The 19,793-nt window shown below is 49.0% G+C and overlaps 2 protein-coding genes across 8 annotated transcripts in view; both read left to right on the forward strand.

Annotated features, from left to right (window-relative positions):
- Window positions 1-4,895, forward strand: part of crebbpa (CREB binding protein a) — a 41,771-nt gene extending 36,876 nt beyond the window's left edge. For all 4 annotated transcript variants that reach the window (XM_020641324.3, XM_065954045.1, XM_065954046.1 and 1 more), the window contains 2 exons: window positions 385-666; window positions 1,308-4,895. In XM_020641324.3, coding sequence (XP_020496980.2) covers window positions 385-666; window positions 1,308-3,587 — 2,562 coding nt within the window. In that variant the 3' untranslated portion in view covers window positions 3,588-4,895. The remainder of the gene's footprint in view (window positions 1-384; window positions 667-1,307) is intronic.
- Window positions 4,896-5,046: 151 nt separating this feature from the next.
- Window positions 5,047-19,360, forward strand: slx4 (SLX4 structure-specific endonuclease subunit homolog (S. cerevisiae)). Of its 4 annotated transcripts, none has more exons than XM_065954056.1 (14): window positions 5,047-6,654; window positions 6,805-6,957; window positions 7,160-7,343; window positions 7,761-7,976; window positions 8,352-8,581; window positions 9,006-9,301; window positions 10,727-10,982; window positions 11,674-11,834; window positions 11,930-12,076; window positions 12,953-13,122; window positions 13,279-15,479; window positions 16,044-16,146; window positions 16,746-17,063; window positions 18,829-19,360. In XM_065954056.1, exons 1-14 carry the CDS (start codon window positions 6,063-6,065, stop codon window positions 19,193-19,195), a joined length of 5,394 nt encoding a protein of 1,797 aa, XP_065810128.1. In that variant the 5' UTR covers window positions 5,047-6,062; the 3' UTR covers window positions 19,196-19,360. The 4 variants fall into 4 exon arrangements, with proteins under 4 accessions (XP_065810128.1, XP_065810130.1, XP_065810138.1 ...); XM_065954058.1 differs by having other exon boundaries at window positions 11,674-11,825; XM_065954066.1 differs by having other exon boundaries at window positions 5,047-6,627.
- Window positions 19,361-19,793: the final 433 nt, after the last annotated feature.

The raw sequence follows: 19,793 nt of genomic DNA on the forward strand, positions 1-19,793 counted from the left end.
TATGTTTATATTTTTTCGCCATTATCAGCTTTCTCCATAGAGCCTGTTAGCAAAGCTTCCAAGCAATATGGCAGACGTTAAGTTTAGATTCTGGGAGTGAGTTTCCACCCACTGATCTGTGATTGGTCTGTAGCTTCAGTGGTCGAAAATATGAGGAACTAGCGTTGTAAAAAAATAGTCATTTTGCGTCACTGGACGCTCCTTTTCAGACTTCAAAATACAAAGATTTCCCATCTCGGGAACATGAGGGCGGGATGCACGACCATTCAAAAATACTACCAGGTTTCTGATGATACAAAGCTTAATGCAAATGTGTGAAGTATCCCTTGAAGAAACTCTATCAGCTTCTCCGTTTCTCATTCCGCTGTGTCCTCTCTGCTGAAGGTGTTCTTTGTGATCCACCTTCACTCTGCTCCCATGGCCAACACCCTGCCGCCCATTGTTGACCCGGACCCCTTGCTCTCCTGTGACCTGATGGACGGCCGTGACGCCTTCCTGACGCTGGCCAGGGACAAGCACTGGGAGTTCAGCTCCCTCAGGAGGTGCAAGTGGAGCTCCATGTGCATGCTGGTGGAGCTGCACAACCAGGGACAGGACCGCTTCGTCTACACCTGTAACGAGTGCAAGCACCATGTGGAGACACGCTGGCACTGCACGGTGTGCGAGGTGAGATGAAGCAGATATTAATATGCAGCTCTGTGTCAGTATGAATAAATGACTTTAGTGGGTTTTCTGTCCGGAGAGACAGAATAGGATAATACTTTATTGGTCCCCAGAGGGAAAATCTGGGCGTTGCAGCAGCACAGACAAGTAGGGTCATACAAAATACACATTAAAAAGAATAGATTAGATAAGATAAATAAAAATAGGGGGTATATACAAGTACAAAATGAATGAATGATGAGGTCAACTGCAGGGATTTGAGACGGTATGTGCAGGGAATGGCAGGATAAAGTGACAAGTGATGATTAAAGTGGTATGATCAATACCAGCAAGTAATGTAAATCAGAGAAGAGAGGCAGTGTTGTACCACAGTAATGCAGAGTGCAGTTATAATGTAGTATAAAATAATATAGTGCAATATAAACAATAAAGTGTAATATAATGAAATGTAATATAATATAGACTAATATAATAAAATATATATAATAAGAATATACAGTATATATATTGATGATAAATAATAATATACTGTTAGTAATGATGATAATAATGAAGCAGGTCATGACAGGAGACAGGATTTATTCAGGAATAATACCTGCTTGGACTCGTGTTCATTACTTTTCCCCGTCTTCCCTTTACTGCAGGACTTTGACCTGTGCATTGGTTGTTACAACACCAAGGGGCACGAGCACCAGATGGTCAAGTGGGGCCTTGGCCTGGACGACGACAACAACAGTCAGAGTGGAGAGGCCTCCAAGAGCCCGCAGGAGAGCAGGCGCTTGAGTATTCAGCGCTGCATCCAGTCGCTGGTGCACGCTTGTCAGTGCCGCAACGCAAACTGCTCTCTGCCGTCCTGCCAGAAGATGAAGCGAGTGGTGCAGCACACCAAGAGCTGCAAGCGCAAAACCAACGGCGGCTGCCCTGTGTGCAAGCAGCTCATCGCTCTGTGCTGTTACCACGCAAAGCACTGTCAGGAGAACAAGTGTCCCGTCCCGTTCTGCCTGAACATAAAGCACAAGCTCCGCCAGCAGCAGCTTCAGCACCGCCTCCAGCAGGCCCAGCTGATGAGGAGAAGAATGGCCACCATGCAAGGCAGAACTATGCCGCTCCCGTCCCCGCCAGCCTCAGCTGCCCCCAACACTCCCACATCCCACCCTCAGCCCAACACTCCCCAGACTCCCCAGCAGCCCCTCTCCAACCAGCCACAGACCCCCAACTCAGCCGGTGTAATGTCCCCGTCTTTCCCCAGCGCCCCCCGCAACGGCCAACCCCAAGCTCCGGTGTCTCAGGGCAAGGCTGGGCCCCAGGCCTCCCCTCTGCACCAGCAGCAGTCCCCCCTCCCCCAGCAGCCCCAGCCCCCCCAGCATCTTCAGCAGCAGCCCCCCCCTGCTGCGGTCAAGATGGCGCGGCACATCGAGATGATGGCACAGGCCCAGCAAAACCAGCAGAACTACCGGGTCAACATGAACGGCTTGCCCATGAACCCGCAGCAGCCACAGCCGCGCATGACTGGACCGATGCAGCCACCCATGCAGATGGTGCCGGGTCCCAGAGGACCACAGGTCATGCAACCAGGCATGGCTCCAGGGCAGTGGCCTGTCTCTGCAGGGCCCATGCAGGCAGCCCAGAACCAACAACCTGGCCTTGTCCCAGGTCAGACCCCCCAACAGCCCATGCCCATGCAGCGAGCCATGATGGCTCCCGGACCGCAGCCTCAGACAGGTGTAAGGATGATGATTCCACAGCAGCCAGGTGCTCGGCCTCAGACGCCTCAGAGACCGGGCGCCATTGCCCCAAATGCCCTGCAGGATCTGCTCCGCACCCTCAAGTCCCCCAGCTCACCACAGCAGCAGCAGCAAGTCCTCAACATCCTCAAGTCCAACCCTCAGCTAATGGCTGCTTTCATCAAACAGCGAACAGCAAAGTACCACGCCAACCAGCCCCAGCAGCAGCAGCAAGCTGCTCAGCAACAGCAGCCCGGTATGCCGATGCAGGCCATGGCCATGCCAGGAGGGGCGGTGCAGAGGCCGGGCATGCCCCCTCAGCAACCCCAACAGCCTCCTGCACAGGGCATGGCTGCATTAGGGGCCCAAGGGCAGCTGATGAACCCAGCACACAACACCAACCCTCAGATCCAGGAGCTGTACCGCCGGCAGCTGTTACGGCAGCAGCAGCAGCAGCAGCAGCAGCAGCAGCAGCAGCAGCAGCAGCAGGGAGTGATGCCTCAGGGCCATCCGGGCCAATTCCCCGCCCAGGCTCAGGGCACAGCAGCTACATACTCCCAGCTCCGCATGCAGCAGCAGCAGATTGCCATGCAGGCGGGCACAGGAGCATCTGGGGGTCCAATGGGGCATCTACCACCCATGGCTCAGATGGCGCAGCCTGGGATGGGGATGGACTCCACCCAGAACTTGCTGCATCAGCGGCTGCTCCAGCAGCAGCAGCAGCTTCCCCCACAGCAGCAGGCCGTCCTCAAGCAGCAGATGGGCTCTCCTGCCCAGCCCGGCCCCATGAGTCCCCAGACCCACCTGCTGGCTGGCCAGCCCCAGGGTGGAGCCCACCTTCCAGGCCAACCCACGCTAGCCAACGCCCTCAACAACCAAGTCCGCTCCCCTGCACCGGTCCAGTCCCCCTGTCCGCCCTCCCAGCCTCAGCAGCGGCCACATTCCAGCCCCTCACCGCAGGTCCAGAACCAGCCGCAGCCCTCACCACAACACCCTCATCCGCCACACTCGGCTTCTCCGCATCCAGGACTTGGGGGTCCACTCTCGGCGTCTATGGAGCAGGGACACTTGGGGACACCAGAACAGAGCGCCATGCTACCGCAGCTTAACACGCCCAACAGAGGGGGACTGAACAGTGATTTGGTGATGGTGGGAGATGCTACAGGGGACACTTTGGAGAAGTTTGTGGAGGGATTGTAGCATTTTTGCTGGGAACTGAAGATCACAGTCTTGCTCCCAGGGTCCCAGTCCTCTGCGCCCCCCCTCAGACTCAAGACCCCCCCCAACCCCCCCCGTCAGAGGGCTTTGTTTGTTCTTTCTAAGGTTGAAAACGTTCTTTTGTACCGACGTGTAAAAAGTTTCAACTGTTGTAAAAAGAAAAAAGAAAATTTGGTTTCAGAAACAGAAAAATGCTTTTCGGGGGATTGTCGTCATGGTAACCTGAACCCAACTGATGGGTGTTTTCTTCCTGAAGATGTTTGAGGGATTGAAAAGTTTCTTCTTCAATGAAATTAAAATCACAAAGAATATATTTTTTGTTTGAGACCAAATGTGTTCGATACTCAGATTATTTTTGGTTTGTTTTTTGGTATGGTGTCACGCCTCTTCTCGTTTCTTTTCTTCTTTTTTTTTTAAAGAAAATGTACAATTGCATTATATTATTCATATCTTTTTATTTTGTACCTTTTGGAAAAGAAACTTCAAAAAACATATTTGTGTTGAAACTGTAAAATAATTTGTCTGGGAAGAAGTGCGCCCGGTTCTCACGCTGTCATTGCTGGCTGATGTAATCTAGTGTTGTACCATTACTCCGAGACGTGGCGTTCAGGGACAACCCCTTTCCTCTTTGTGTATGAAGAGCACTCAGTTGTATTAAAATAGGAAATGGACTGCGGGCATGTATGCAGGCGCACATGAACACACACACACACACACACACGCACACACGAACACACACACACACACACACACACACACACACACACACACACACACACACACCGAGGACTGCAGCTACGTCTCCGTGACCTTAAATCCAACAACCAATCAAACATCCGTCTCGCTGGTGTAGAAAACTGTTGCTTTGACATCTAAAAAAAAAAAAAAGAATTTGTCATACTTTTTTTGTCATACAAATGTTGTAAAGTGTAAAGAGAGTGTGAGAAAGAGCGCAGCCCCCTAAACTGAGGTGGAATGATCGCCACGTAATCCCCGCCCCCGCCAATCCTGGAAGTTTTACACTAAACTGTGTGCGATCATGGGATGAGGGGCACGTCTGAGGAAAACTTAAACGTTATCCACCCTCGTTCCTCTCTCACAAAACTTGAATTTGGGGGTTTCAACTTTTTCTCCTATTGTACATCAAGTAATGAAGCAGAATCTAAATATACGGCAGAGAGAATGAAATCACTGTATAAACTGATAACAGACTCATTTCTTACTTGTATACCATATTGTTAAATAAACTGTGTGCAACAGAAGAGCAGAACTCTGTTGTCTAAATGATGACTCTGCATCATGCCGCTTGTTTGTGTTTCAGCTTTTTATCAGGAAGTTAATAAAACTCTTAAGGCCTGAGCAAAAACAAGGGAAACGTGTGTGTGTGTGTGCGCCCAGGTGTGGAGGAACTCCGCCCACAAGCAACCTGTGGGGACACAAACATAATAGTAGGCCTTTTTGGCGGGGGGGCTGTCACAAATCTAACGTGTTTCTAATGAAGCGACATGGTCTGTTTGCTGGAGAGGTGTCAAGTCACTTCCTGAGTAGTGCAGATGTGCCCTTGAGCAAGACACAACCCCCACCAGCTCGGGTCCTCCTTCATGTGCATCCCCCCCGCCCTCACTCTGACATCTCTGCGGAAGTGAAAGTGCACAGGATCCTGTTTATGTGTTGGTGTTTCAGGACTGTGAGAAGCCTCTTGTGTTTCAAAGTAATGGAGTAAAACTAGAATTCACCGTCAGTTATTAATAAAATATTTTCAATCAAAAAATAAATAGAAAATGTTTTACGTTTTGATGATAAACACATCTTTAAAATACATTTAAAAGAAAATCAGAGACGACGAAAACAACCCAACAAGACTAAGATAAGTTTAGTTTATATTAAGAACAAAATTTGGATCTGCATTTTTAACATATTTTTAGTTTTTAGGCTGAATTTGTCGTTTTAATTTGAAACTCTTTGCACTTCCGTTCGTTTGTCGTCACTTGAGCGGAAGTTCTAATAGAAGCGGTGGAGTGTGGGCACTTTGAAAATGAAAACAAACCTTTTTTAGCCAGCTTCTTTTCTTCTTTTGGCGGCTCATATAACTTGATTTACAGCTCACAGTTTATGGAGAAGATAAAGCGACATGTCGGTGAATAAAAACACGAAGAAGCGGGAAACAGAGTTTATTTATCAGAACAGGGAAGAGCAAGTGTTAGCATCACTAGCTGGCTAGCTAACTGATATTTTCACTGGGAAATGATGTGTAGACTTTGAGAGATGACATGGCTGGTTTCCTTTAAATGTGTTAGGAATAAATTAAAGTGTTCCTCCGTCACCGTGGGTCTTTTTTAGTTTCCCGAAAACAACATCAGTTCATCATGAACCAGCTCTGTTAGCAGGCAGACAGTCCGAGCAGGGAGACATGCATCCAAGGACTTTTAATGTGTGAAACAGAAGAAGGACGCCATCATGGATGACTCGGACCAGGACTTTGCAGATCTCTGCTCAAAGCTGCTGAAAAGAGTCCGCAAGAGACCAGGTGAGTCAAGACAGGCGCGGAGAGAAGAGCAGCTGCAGCCCTCCAGTCAGGCAGTGAGTGGGGACAAGACCAGGAGGAATAACAGGAGACACGGAGAAACCGGGTCCAGGAGTGCAGAAACGCAGCCTGTGTCTAAAGATGAAGGAGGAGATCAGCCTGTGTCTAAGGGTGCAGGAGGAGATCAGCCTGTGTCTAAGGGTGCAGGAGGAGATCAGACTGTGTCTAAAGATGAAGGAGGAGATCAGCCTGTGTCTAAGGGTGCAGGAGGAGATCAGCCTGTGTCTAAAGGTGCAGGAGGAGATCAGCCTGTGTCTAAGGGTGCAGGAGGAGATCAGACTGTGTCTAAAGGTGCAGGAGGAGATCAGACTGTGTCTAAAGGTGCAGGAGGAGATCAGCCTGTGTCTAAAGATGAAGGAGGAGATCAGACTGTGTCTAAAGAGGAAGGAGGAGATCAGACTGTGTCTAAAGGTGCAGGAGATCAGCCTGTGTCTAAAGGTGCAGGAGATCAGGCTGTGTCTAAAGGTGCAGGAGGAGATCAGCCTGTGTCTAAAGATGAAGGAGGAGATCAGACTGTGTCTAAAGATGAAGGAGGAGATCAGCCTGTGTCTAAAGATGAAGGAGGAGATCAGCCTGTGTCTAAAGATGAAGGAGGAGATCAGCCTGTGTCTAAAGGTGCAGCAGCAGACCGAAGAGACGAGAGAGGATTGTTGGCAAAAGACAAAGTCCTCCTCAGGATGCAACAGTTCAAGAGAGCAGATCCTCAAAGGATGGTGCATAAGAGTCAAACAGGGAAGCGTGAGAGCGACTGTGATCCTCCAAGAGGAGGTGAGATCAGCTGATTCTCCTGTCAGAGATGTTGGCTTTATCTCTTCTCCTTTTTTATCTGATTAGAAACTTTATGTGTGATTAATCCTAAATGCAACTCATGCCATGAGGGATGGGCCATGTATCAATTTAACTTCCCAAAGAGTGGCTCAGTGGCCTCAAGTATGTGATAACCAGCTTCATGTATTTTCCTTCACTTCAGGCCTCTCCTCTGAGCCCCTGGACAGTGACGAAGCTCTGGCCCTGCGCCTGCAGCAGGAGCTGGACAGGGAGGCAGCAGAGTCTCGGACTGTGGACCTGGAGGAGGGAGGACTCTTCTTCTGTCAGATCTGCCACAGAGACCTGTCTCACATGACCCCAGAGGGGCGCATGCAGCACCTCAACAGGTCTGGGTCTTAAACTTTGTATTGTTGGCATTTTACTGTTATAACTAGCTGTTTGTGGCAGGAGGCGGCAGTAACTCAGTCTGTAGGGACTTGGGTTGGGAACCGGAGGGTGCGGACCAAATCTGGAAGTTGGTTTGGTAGCTGGAGAGGTGCCAGATCACTTCCTGAGCACTGCCGAGGTGCCCTTGAGCAAGGCACTGAACCCCCCCTCCCCCACCATCAGCCCAGGAGCGCCTGCGTTGGGCTGCTCCCTCACTCTGCCATCTGTCCATAGAATCCTGTTTGTGCATGTGTGTATATTTCAGTCTATGTGTGTGTTCAATGACTTACAGAGTGTAAAAACAGAATTTCTCCTTGCAGGGATCAATAAAAGTAAATCTTAAATCTTGTGAATTTGAACATGATGCGTCTTTGCAGGTGTTTGGATGAGAATGAACAAGGCGCCCAGGCACTTGCTCCTCCTCCTGGTGTCCCTGAATGTCCGATCTGTGGCAAGAAGTTCAAGTCCCAGAAGAGTCGCTCAGCCCACCTGAAGCGCTGCTCTGCAGATTTAGGCGTCCCTCCAGCTGTGCTGCTGCAGGCTGTGCAGAGACAAGCTGAGGAGAACCAGAACGTCCCGACTGCACACACACTGTGAGTCCGCCTCAAGCCTTTTTCATACGTACACTCCAGAAAACTTCAGGACAGTCTGCCCCTGAAATCTTCCTGAGTTGTCTGTTCACATATGCACCTGAAAGAGGAAGCCTTTCCCTTGATGTTTAAAAGATGGCGAACAAAGAGTCTGAGATCACAGTAGGGCGGGGCGATATAACATCAACATAACTTGATTCATTAATTGATTTAAAGTTAAAGTAGGAGCCACATTAAGCACCTTTGCGAGCATCTTTGCATACCTGTGTCAGTGATTCAGACTCCTATATTTGGCTGTTGATGATGACTGTTAACATCCACACAACGACCAAGCTGTCATGAAGACCATTATGACGTCTGCTTCGTTTTTCACCTCAGCACACAAACTGGAGGAACCAAAAGAAAAGGTTCGTCCAAGCCGGGTCTCCCAGCGAGGAAGAAGCCCAGGAAGAAGACTGATCCCCAGGACGAGGACACCATGGTGGCCTTGGCTCTGTCGTCCTCCCTGCTGGAGCTGGAGAGGGAGCATCGAGGAGAGAGAGAGAGAGCAGAGGCCGCTCCCGAGCGCACCTCTGTGACTTCAGGGCTGAAGTGGAGGTCAGACACAGGTACTGGAACATCCCCTCATGAGTCCTGAGTCTCTGCCTTATATCTCAGTATAGCACTGTGCTGCAGTACGCTGTCTCACTGTAGGAGAAGTTTGTCTTGTTTCTTTGTGATCTGTTAACAGACCTCTCCTCTCCTCTCCTCTCCTCCTCCTCTCCCCTCCCCTCCCCTCCTCTCCTCTCCCCTCCCCCTCCTCTCCCCTCTCCCCTCCTCTCCTCTCCCCTCCCCCTCCTCTCCTCTCCCCTCCCCCTCCTCTCCCCTCTCCTCTCCCCCTCCTCTCCTCTCCTTTCCTCCTCCCCTCCTCTCCTCCTCTCTCCTCTCCTCTCCTCTCCTCCTCCCCTCCCCTCCCCTCCTCTCCTCTCCTCTCCTCTCCTCTCCTCTCCTCTCCTCTCCTCTCCTACCCTCCCTCGTCTCTCCTCTTTGTAGGTAAGGGGCGTGGAAAGAGGAAAAAGGGCGCAGCCCCCCGCCCTCCTCTGCTCCTCCTCGTTCAGGATGCAAACACTGCTCTGACAAGGCTGCAGGACCGTGTTTCTGCTCTCCTGCTGCAGGGTCGGTCCCCCTCTCCACCCACCCCGACCCACTGCCCCAGTAGTCTGCCCGGCTGGAGCGGTGCTGCCCCCCTCTGGCAGAAGAGCACGCTGCAGGATGGAGGCTCCACTTGTCTGTCTGATTTCTACACGCCAGAGCTCAGAGAGTTCATCACGCCTACGGAATCAGCAGCGGTGAGAGAGCAGAGAGCAGATCTTTCCCCTAATTAAAAACATGAATTTATAGATAATCTTTAAATGTTCATGCATGGTAAAGGCACAGTTATAGAAAATGATTCAGACATGTTTGATTCAACCTTTTTAATCTCCTCCTGCTATGTTCAGACATTTAGCATTTACCTCCTGCAGGAGAGAAGTCGAATTGAACAGAGTTAGCTGCTCTTTGCTCAGGTACAGAACACGACAGGTACATCGGAATATGTGAGTCAGCTTTACAAAATATTGCTCGAGAAGAGCAGCAAGAATGAATGAAATTGTTATTAAAGGGGCGCTGATGGCCTAGCTGTTAGCTGGTGCCCCATAATGGAGGCTATAGTCTGTTCAAGTCCGACATGTGGCTCCGTTCCTGCAGGTCGTTCCTCTCTCCCTCTCTCTCTCTCTCTCAATTCAATTCAATTCAAATGAGCTTTATTGGCATGACAGATCAACAATCTATGTTGCCAAAGCAGTACAGAAAACATTTTGAACAACAAATGATTACAATATATACATCAAACAAATATAAATAAAAAAACATTAACAATAACATGAATCATTTTTAGGGTGTATTTCTATGAAACATTGTGTGTATTTTGTGTATTTTGTCTCAGTTTGTGACAATCATGAACAAATTTAGCAGCTCGCACTGCACACAGACTTTTCTCTCCACATAGAGCAGCTTCTGAGGATCAGGGAGATGGAGAAAGTCAGGATATTTATTATAAATGTAATTAAAGAGAGTGTCTCTTAAATCTTTGTACATGTCACAGTGTAGGAGGAAGTGATTCTGTCTCTACTTGTCCTTGATGGCAGAGTGAACACAGCCTGGCCTCTCTGGGTAACCAGTTCTGTCTGTGACGGCCTGTTTCTATGGTCAGACTGTGTCCACTCAGTCTGTACATCTCCATGGTTTTCCGTAGTTTCACATCCCTCACTGTGCTCAGGTACTCTGCCAGCTTGTACTCTCTGTTTAGGCTCAAATAGAATTCTTATTTACTTTGTGATTTGGTGCTTTCCTTCCAATATTTGATATAATTGTCTTTTTGTTTTGAGATAATTTGGTTGGGCCAGATTGTTGGGGGTGAGTCCTATAGCGCTGGTATTTGAGGGCGGAGCTTCAGGATCAGCTGGCAGAGGGGACAGCTGATCTTATCTGGGTTCAACTCTTGGCACTGAAGGGCTTTGTGATGGCTGTGATGTCATGGCTCTCTTTTGGATATTAATGATTAAATGTATCTAAACTAAAGGTATCTTTACCTCTCTCTCTCTCTCTCTCTCTCCCCCTGTCTCTCTCGCTCTTACAGTATATAAACACACTGTACATGCATCAAATAAACTACCAAGCATTTGAACATCCAATCACAGTGGAGTAAAGGTGATTCTCTTCTCCTCCACCTGCAGACTGACTCCGCCTCCTGCAGCACCATCACTAAGCCCGAGTCCTCGGTGCGAGCTGCGGCTGAAGGAACTCCTCTCACAGGAACCCGGGCCTCCGTCCTGCCGTCCTCCTCCCAGACGGCGTCCGACTCCCTGACTCCCTCCACCCCGGGGACAGGAGCGCTCCCGGTGGGCAGCCAGGCGCTCCGGGACCTAATGGAGCTGGCTGAGGACGGCATGACCCTGACCCAGTGTGGCTACACGGCTTCAGGCTCTGACGGTCAGAAACAAACACTCAAAGTGCACAAAGTGGTGAAAGTAGTAGTAAAAACAGTAGTAAAACAGTACAAATATTTCAAACTGGTAGATCACGGGTCTGAATATTTAATCTGCACTGAACAAATTTAAACACTCAGGGAGACTAAAACAGGAAGTACAATCAGTTTTAAATGAGAAGATCCAGATTTATTTGTTGTTTCTTCAATTATCTGAATTTTTAACGAAAAGTGAGGAATAAAGACACCACAGGAAACAGACCCAGATCAGTCTGAACATCCGGGTCAGAATACACCAGACCCAGTCAGTCTCGCTCCTCGCTCTGCATCCATTCTCCTCCTCGATGCACGTCAGAGTGAATATGAAACCGTAAACAATGCTCACTCCAGTGGTCGCCATGACGACCTCCTTAAACAACGTGTGTCGTCTTCAGACATCCGATCTGATCTGGTTCCTCTTAGTTTGACTTGTCCCCCTTTTTAGGCTTTTTTTAAGACCAGACTGAAGACTCACTTTTCTCCCATGTCCCTAAGACTCCTCCCCTTATCTTCCTGTGGTCGTAGCGGTCGGATGTTTACGTTTCTTTATCCACTGTGGCTCAGATAAAGAAACCGTGCGTTATCTTATTGTGCAGCACTTTGAATAAAATGGATTTGATTTGAGTCCTCTGCTCCTGATCGTCTTCTCTCCACCAGGTAAAAGTGCCGCTCGGATCACAAACCTCCGTCTGAGCGGCTTCGTCCTGGACGAGTCGGAGGAGCACGGCGACCTCCTTACAGCGGGAACACACACAGGCCAGCGCTGGAGGAGGAAGAGCGATGAGCCAGGATCAGATAAAGAGCGATCAGTGAGAACTGTTAGTCTCTACATGTCAGTTTGTCTTCTCTGCTGAGTCAGCTGTTTGTCCTCATGGCGTCCTGAGTGCTGAACCCGAGTCCGTTCCTCCTGCAGGTTCAGTTCTCCAAATTGGCGTCAGACCTGAGCAGCATGGTGAACAATCCTCAGCTCAGCGATGTGCAGCTTCAGGTGGACAGTGGAGACGTCTTCTTTGCGCATTCCTTCATGGTGTACGCTCGCTGCCCCCTGCTGGCACAAATGGTAATGTGTGTGTGTGTGTGTGTGTGTGTGTGTGTGTGTGTGTGTGTGTGTGTGTGTGTATTTCAGTATGGATACTAACTTCCGGGTTTCATGCAGTATGGATCGGATGCGTGCTTTCAGGAAATGAATTGTATTTTACCACCCACAATGCTGTGCGAAATTAAATGTGAATCGTCACTTCACGTGCGCCTCAAAACAAACGAGCGTGGATTAATTGAATACATTTTTAATTTACAGTTAAAGTCCTGACTGAAATCACTACTTTTAATTAACAACAGAAAATATAACAAATGTATTCATTCATGCATTCATAAAACACTTCCAAATGACGCCACTTCCTTACCGAATGAATCAGACGAAGTAGGAACACATATCTGCCTACTGTGTGTGCCCATAGTAGGTAGGTCCTGCCTACTGCAGACACACACACCCTATAAATGAACGGCGTGTGTGTGACGTGTTCAACAGTGTGAAAGCTCTTAGGGACAAAAAAGATAACTAAATATTTCTGTATAAAAACAAACTCAAGATTTCTGTTTTGTCCCATAGACGCAGTGACTGAGGTTCATCGTCTCTCGTTAAAACTGAAACGTATTATTCCGTTGTTTCAAAATTTACTGCAGCTGCGTGCTGCCGACACTGTCCTGCTGTCGGAGTTTAGGAGGACTGTTGTGAAATGTGACCACCTGATGTGAGAACAGGATGTAGAGCCACACTTTTCAATGTAAAGCTATTAAATGTCTTAAAGGAATGATGCTCTGCTCTTTTTGTGTCTGCAGATATTGTTTTTAATCAGCGCTACAAAAGTAAAGACAGAATGAAGCGTTCTAACGGTGCTCTCTCCTGGTCATCATTTTCCCTCTGCTCCTTTCACAGGTACATGAAAGCGGGTTTGGGGTGCAGGAGGAAGGCGTGCCTGCAGCTCAGAGGGTGCTGATCAGTGACGTCCCGGGACAGGCTGTGTTAGCTTTGCTACGCTACGTCTACTCAGCCCACTGCTGCGTCCCAGCTCCTCTGAGGCCTCATGTCCGAGAGCTGGCATCCAGGTGAGTCCCCTGAGAGTTTATCAAGCTTAAGATCAGCAGTGTGAGGACTTCAGGAGGCTCTATCCTCTTTTCAAAGGTGGTGGAGCTTCTGATGTGAAGCATCTTTATGTCTTTTAGAGGACACTCACCCCTCTTCTGTTTTTTGTGTGTGAGCAGGTTTGACCTTCAGGAGCTGCAGCAGCTTTGTGAGCTCCACAGAGAGGATGCAGCAGCTGAAGGAGACGATGAGGAGGACATCAACAACCAAACAGAGCAGGCTCTGGTGGAGCTGCTCCGCTCCATGTGGAACGAGGAGGATGCAGAAGAAGAAGAAGAGGGTACAGACACGGACAGAGAAGGGGAGGGAAAGGAAGCGTTGGAAGAGGATCATCAAAGTGACGACCTTGCTGCAGCTGACGCAGAGATCCATGAGGAGAAAGTGAACGAGGAGGAGCTAGAGGAGATCTATGAGTTTGCCGCCACGCAGAGGAAGAGAGAGGGCGAGCAAGAAGGCGTGGAGGAGGAAGAGGAGAGGGCTGATGAGGAGGAAGAGGAAGTGTTCACAAAACTGACAGAACCAAGAAGAAGTGTGAAAAACCTGAAGCAGAACTCTCAGCTTAAACCAGACCTGAGCCTGGACCGCAGCTACAGCCGCCTCTTCTCAGACTCCTGGGGCGTCTACGAGTCCTCCGCTGTGCCCTCCAGTTCTGCCAGGACACACGTCCCTCAATCCCAACACCACCAGTCCCCTCTTAAACCCACATCCGACCTGTTTGGCAGAACTCTGCTCCAGTCTTCAGGGAGTGTAGTCGAAGAGAATTCTCTCAGCCCTATATCCAGTTCCTCCAACCTGCCTGTCCCGGGTCAGTCCCCTGGTTTACTGTTTGACTTAGGAAGACCGAGTCCAGCAGAATCTGTTCCCTTGAAGGGAGAAAGCCAAGGTCCTCAAAGTATCTGTGCCCCTCTTTCCCTTCCTCTTGTGCATCAGAAGAAGGAGGAGCCTGAGCTCATAGTTTTGTCCGACTCGAGCGAGGAAATGGATGAAGAAGTTTTTTGTTCCCGTAGTCCATCGCAGCGGTCTCCTGGTGCAGAGTACGACCTGCAGAGCTCCCACACCCAGTTTAAACCTCAGCAGGTTCTTCAAAATGATGAACCCAGCCTGGAGAAGAAAAGCTCCATGAGTTCAGACTTTAGTCCTGATCAAGCGTCTGCAGCTCCAGGTCAAAGTTATTCAGGTTCTCCTGAAGTCTCGTGGCTGATCCCGTCCACACCGCTCCAGCGGAGCACCACGAGCAGCTCCACTCAGACCAGAAGCAGCATGTGCAGGACTCAGCTGTTCCCTAAACAAGACTCTTCATCATCATCATCTGTTTTCTCTTCTCCTGCCTTACCCTTTAAGAAAAGTCTAACCAGAGTGTCTGCCCTTGTTGGCCCAGCAGAGGGCGGCGTTCCCCGCGTAAAACAGGAGGCGGAGTCCTGCAGCTCTGGTTCTGACCTCAAACTGAATTCAGAAAGAACCAGTGGTTGTGATCTGAATACAGGTAGAGATGTTTTTACATTCCCCAACAGACACACTAAAACATCACACCTTTCAGTCTCTACTTCCTCAAAGCAGGACACACCTGTTCACCCTCACCTGCAGCCCTACAGCAGCAGCACTCCTCTGCACACACAGCTCAACCTCCCCCCTGCTTATCCAGCCGAGTCTCCGCTCCACAGCAGCGAGAACAAACACAGGTCAACAAGTGAAGAAAGGCAGGCGGAGCCAATAGAGAGCCCCGAGAAGACAGAGCTAGGGAGCTTTCATCTGTCTGAGCCGTCAGACTCACCTTCCTGTAGAAGTCACCAGAGGTCACACAGCGCCTCAGAGCCTGAGCTGACGAGTCCAGGAAGAAGACATGAGGAAGAAGAAGTGGAGAGAGAGAGTGATGATCGAGAGCAGGAAGAAGCTAAAATGGATGCTAACGAGGCCGATTTCATGGTCATGGACGAGCCTCCCATCGCTTTCAACGACTCGTGGGGCCTCGACGCCTGCGCGGAGGCAAACCCCCCGGGGTGCTTCAGTCTGAGGCTGGAAGACAGCGGAGGATCCAGCCTGCAGGACCAGAGCACAGGACCAGGAAAAACACCCGGGTCATCTTCATCTACTGACTGTCAACCTTCACCGGCTGCTCTCGGTGCCCGCTCGCCACAGAGTCGTGGCAGCGTGAGTAACTTTCCTTCATCCAAAGCTCACAGCGCACAACCATGTGACCAGCCCACACCAGAGACCAACAGCCTCCTGGACTCTAAGATATGGGACAGCTGGCAGGAGGACCAAGAGGAGGCTCTTCCTCTCTCTCAGAGGCTCCTCCCCTCTGCTCAGCTCAAAACACCAGGTACCTCAAACCGGCCTCTTACCAAGAGAGTTAGAAATATTTACATTTGTTCTTTAACCCTCATGCATCATTATGGACATTTTTGTCCATTTGGTCCAATGTTTCCTCTTCATCTGGTCATCATTTTGTCTGTGTTAGTGGATATGGCACACATTTTTGTGAGAAAGGAATTTAACCCTTTAAATGCCAGTTTGATTACATGATTCTGGCATTTAGGGTTAAAATCCTGATAAATATTGGATATTTTTGAGCAAGGCTGGAGTTGTTTAAGAGATGTATGCAGAAAAAAGTAGAAAAAAATATGAATCTGTTCTATTTTTATAGCAGTTTTTTGTAAGTGGACATTTTTGTCTTTAGTGACTTAAGAGGGTAATAAATTAAACTGATGCCTGAGGGTTAAAGGAGTAATATGTAACTCTGACACCTAGTGTTTAAAATAGGTTAAAAATCATTTTAAATTCTAAACAGTTAACATTTAAAGTTTGTAACCCTGAACACATGATGTCACTGCTGCTGTTTCATTCTTTCCTGGTTTTAAACAGCGTCTCTCTGTTTGTGTCTCAGCCGCAGCATCGCACAATAAAAGGCGCCGCACCTTGGTCCCCATCACCCCGATGCCGCACTACTCTGACATGGACACTCCGGACCTGAAGACCAAACTCAACAGGTGAGCGGGTCCTCCGTCGACCACCCTGAGAAGAGAGAAAGGCCGGAGAAGCCCATCCAATGACCCGTCCTGTTTTCAGAGCCAACTCGATCTACTCTCTCCCGTGTCTACATGGCGTTCTTTTTTCGGAGAGCCGGCGTCTTTTTATTGTTACCAATGAGTTGAATGCGTTTGGAGCAGCAGGCGGCCGCCATCTAGAAAGCAAGTTCAGTTCTAAGCGTCTTTTTCCCGAGCGCCGCAGGCCGCGGTCCTTCATCCTTTCAGAAAGGTGCTCGTTGACGTCACCGGCGCTCTTTTCATTAATATGATATTCCCCATATTTTTGCGTCGTACGAATTGTGTCCTGTACCAACATCGTCCTCGCTTCATGTCCACACAAAGTACGAGGACTTTAATGTTACATACAGTAAAAACTGAGCGAGCAGTGTGGGTCATACAGCAGGTGTTAATAAGAGACACCGCGTGCAGCACTTTTATTCTGCTCCCGGGCGCAGCTAGCGCTTTTTCTGCCTCCAATAAAACACCATGTGGACACCGGGCCGTCTCTTGTTCTTTTCCTCTCTTCCATCTTTTAGTTTTTCTCCTTTTCCTCCATGCAGGTTTGGCGTTCGACCTTTACCGAAGCGCCAGATGATCCTCAAACTGAAGGAGATCCACCAGTACACCCACCAGCTGGTCCACTCCGACTCTGATGGCGAGGCCCCCTCTGTGGGCGGGGTTGCTCAGGTGAAGCCCCCGCCCAGCCGCTCGTCCGCCGCTGGCAGCAGCAGACCGGCGTCCTGCGCGCAGACGGTCAGGTTTAAAGAGCCCAGAGCGTTCGCCGACACCTCCCCTCTGAAACACGGCGGAGGGGAGGCGGAGCTTCTGTCTGCCTCGCAGGGCTCCAACACATCATCGACTGCAGAAGAGTCCGAGAGGTACCGTGTGTTACATTTAACTTATAATTTATAGTCACCAGCTGAAGATGAAAGCTGGAGGAGTCAGATCAGACCCCAGAGGAAACGTTGCTCTCTGATTGGCAGTGTTAATCTCATCAACAAAATAAATGATGAAAATATTCGTTTACAAAGGTCTTTTTAAATTAGTCAACTATGACGGGCCGCTGTGTGACGTTTTGATAAATAATTTTACTTCATCATCTAATTGACGAAAATGTGATGAAACGAAAACTACATTACAAGTGAGGATTATCACGTCCTTGATAAATAAGTGTTAAACCGCCTCAGCTGTTCTAAAATCATTGTAAACCATAGCACACTTCATCAAAGATGTGCGTGTGTGATGAGTGCAACAATGTGCAGCCTGGAGCCTGCAGGTCTGTGAAGCCCCGCCCCCTGGAGCTTCTGCTGCATTCATGTGGTGTCGGAAACTTTTGAGTTGTAAAATGCACATGAACACCTGCTCATGTCAGACCAACAACTCGGAAACTCTGAAAAGAGTAAGATGCCCGACTTCCCAACTTGATGTCAGAATCAGTTGTGCTGTTGTTACGACATTCCAACTTTCTGAACTTAAATCATGTGAACACACTGAAGTCGGAAAAACTACTTCCCAACTCGGAATCATGGACCATCCAAGCAGCACCTGAATGCAGCAGTGAGCTTCTGATAATCAAAATAAAAGCTTGCGTCTGATTTTGTTGACTAAAATATCTTCTATTTTCGTCAACTAAAATGATTTTAGTCAGTGACTAATTGACTAAATTAAATCAATAACAAATGACTAATATCTGACTAAATATAAAAGGAGATTTTCGTCAGGAGACTATGACTAAATCAGAAAATGGTGTGAAGATTAACACTGCTGATTGGTCACATTCAGAGAGGATCTGACCCGAGAGGAAACACTACAGGGAGAGGAAACACTGCTCTCTGATTGGTCACATTCAGATCAAACCTCATTTCTGACTATATAGTTTGGTGAGTTTGGACGTTACGCTCTACTGGTTAAGATGTACCTTACGTCTCCATGGTAACCAAACAGTGACATAACTGGAGTTACAGAATAACCAGTGTCAGTGGACAGTTTAGTTTGGACTGTACTCGAGAACTTACAGACTAGAAGAGCTCAGGTTACAGATTGAATCCTTTAAACCTTAAACCTTAAAGGTGCGTGCGTGCGTGCGTGCGTGCGTGCGTGCGTGCGAAAAAAATGTATCCCCTTTGGGGCGGCAGTGTCGAGTGGTTTTGTTTGCACTTCCTTTGTACAGTGCCTGTAGTCCTCCAAGCAGGCAGCATGGGTTCAAATCCGACCTGTGGCTCCTTTCCTGCATGACATTTATCCACTCCTGATCTCGACTCTACCCACATAAATATATTTATCACTTCATGATTAAACAGGGCGACATGGTGGTCCAGTGGTTAGCTCTGTCTCCTCACAGCGAGGAGGTTCCTGGTTTGAATCCCTGTCTGTCAGGAGTCTGCATGTTCTCCCCGTGCATGTGTGGGTTCTCTCCGGGTACTCCGGCTTCCTCCCACTTAACTAACTGCTGACTCTAAATTACCCGTCGGTGTGAATGTGAGTGTGGCTGGTTGTCAGCTCTGTGATTGGCTGGTGAACAGTCCAGGGTGTAACCCTGCCTCTTTAATCTGTTTGTTTTCTCCACTGAATTTATGTTCTAAAGTGTAATGTCGTCTAAAGATCAGGACTTGTTGCTTTAACCCCTTCCTCTCTCTCTCTCAGGTCAAACCCAGAGCTGTGCGTCTCCTCAGAGGGCGACTCAGACAGCGACGGCGGCATCTCTGCCTCCCAGGTGGCGTCCCGCCTTCAGGATCGCCTCCAGGCGGTGCGCTCCTTCATCCTGTCTGACTCTGCACTGTACACTCAGATCCTCCAGTACCAACCCGTGGTCCTGTCTCAGCTCCAGGAGCGGCTCAAGGCAGCCGGGATCCGCCTGGGTGCCGCTAAGCTGGTGGACTACCTGGACTCTCAGTGCATCACCTTTACCACCGCCAAGCCTGGCCACTCGGCCCCGAACCGCAGGAGGGGCAAGAAGGCGGCGCGTGGTGGTGGAGCAGGCAGGAAGAAAGTGGTGACAGCTGCACTTTAAATCTGCAGGAGAACTCCATGTAGGAGTGTAGTGACATCATCATGACTTTAAAGACTTTGGGTGCCAGAATTAAAAATGACGTCAACGTGTTTCTTAAAAAAATTTAAGTTATTTAGTATTTTTAAATGAAGACGCTGTGAAAATAAAAAATGGTTAATGTTTTAAGAGTTACGTTTTATAAAGGTGGAGTCAGTAGAAATGTTTGTAAACATTCAAATGTGGCCCCTCCTCCTGGGCTCATCTCCCCCTGAAGCCCCGCCCCCTGCAGGACGTAGTGTGTATGTTTACTGCTTGTAGCTACACTGCAAGCTAATGCACGCTAGCACAAGCTAACCGCTGGTGTTTGTCACCTGCCTGTCCAACAGGAAGCAGACCAACTCCACCTCCACAGGTAAAAGACAACACAAGGTTCACCCTCGTTTTAGAACGAGCTTTATCCGCTTGGTGTTTCTCCTCACTGATTATATTTTCTCTGAATATATACGTCCACGTCCGTCATATTCACTGGTTTGAATCTCGTCCAATCGCTGAATTGTATCCTCTCCTAAACTCACCTGCTGCGCTGTCATTGGCTGGAGCAAACACACCAGCTCCGCCC

Source organism: Labrus bergylta, chromosome 1 (genome assembly GCF_963930695.1).
Source record: "Labrus bergylta chromosome 1, fLabBer1.1, whole genome shotgun sequence".
NCBI classification, from domain to species: domain Eukaryota; kingdom Metazoa; phylum Chordata; class Actinopteri; order Labriformes; family Labridae; genus Labrus; species Labrus bergylta.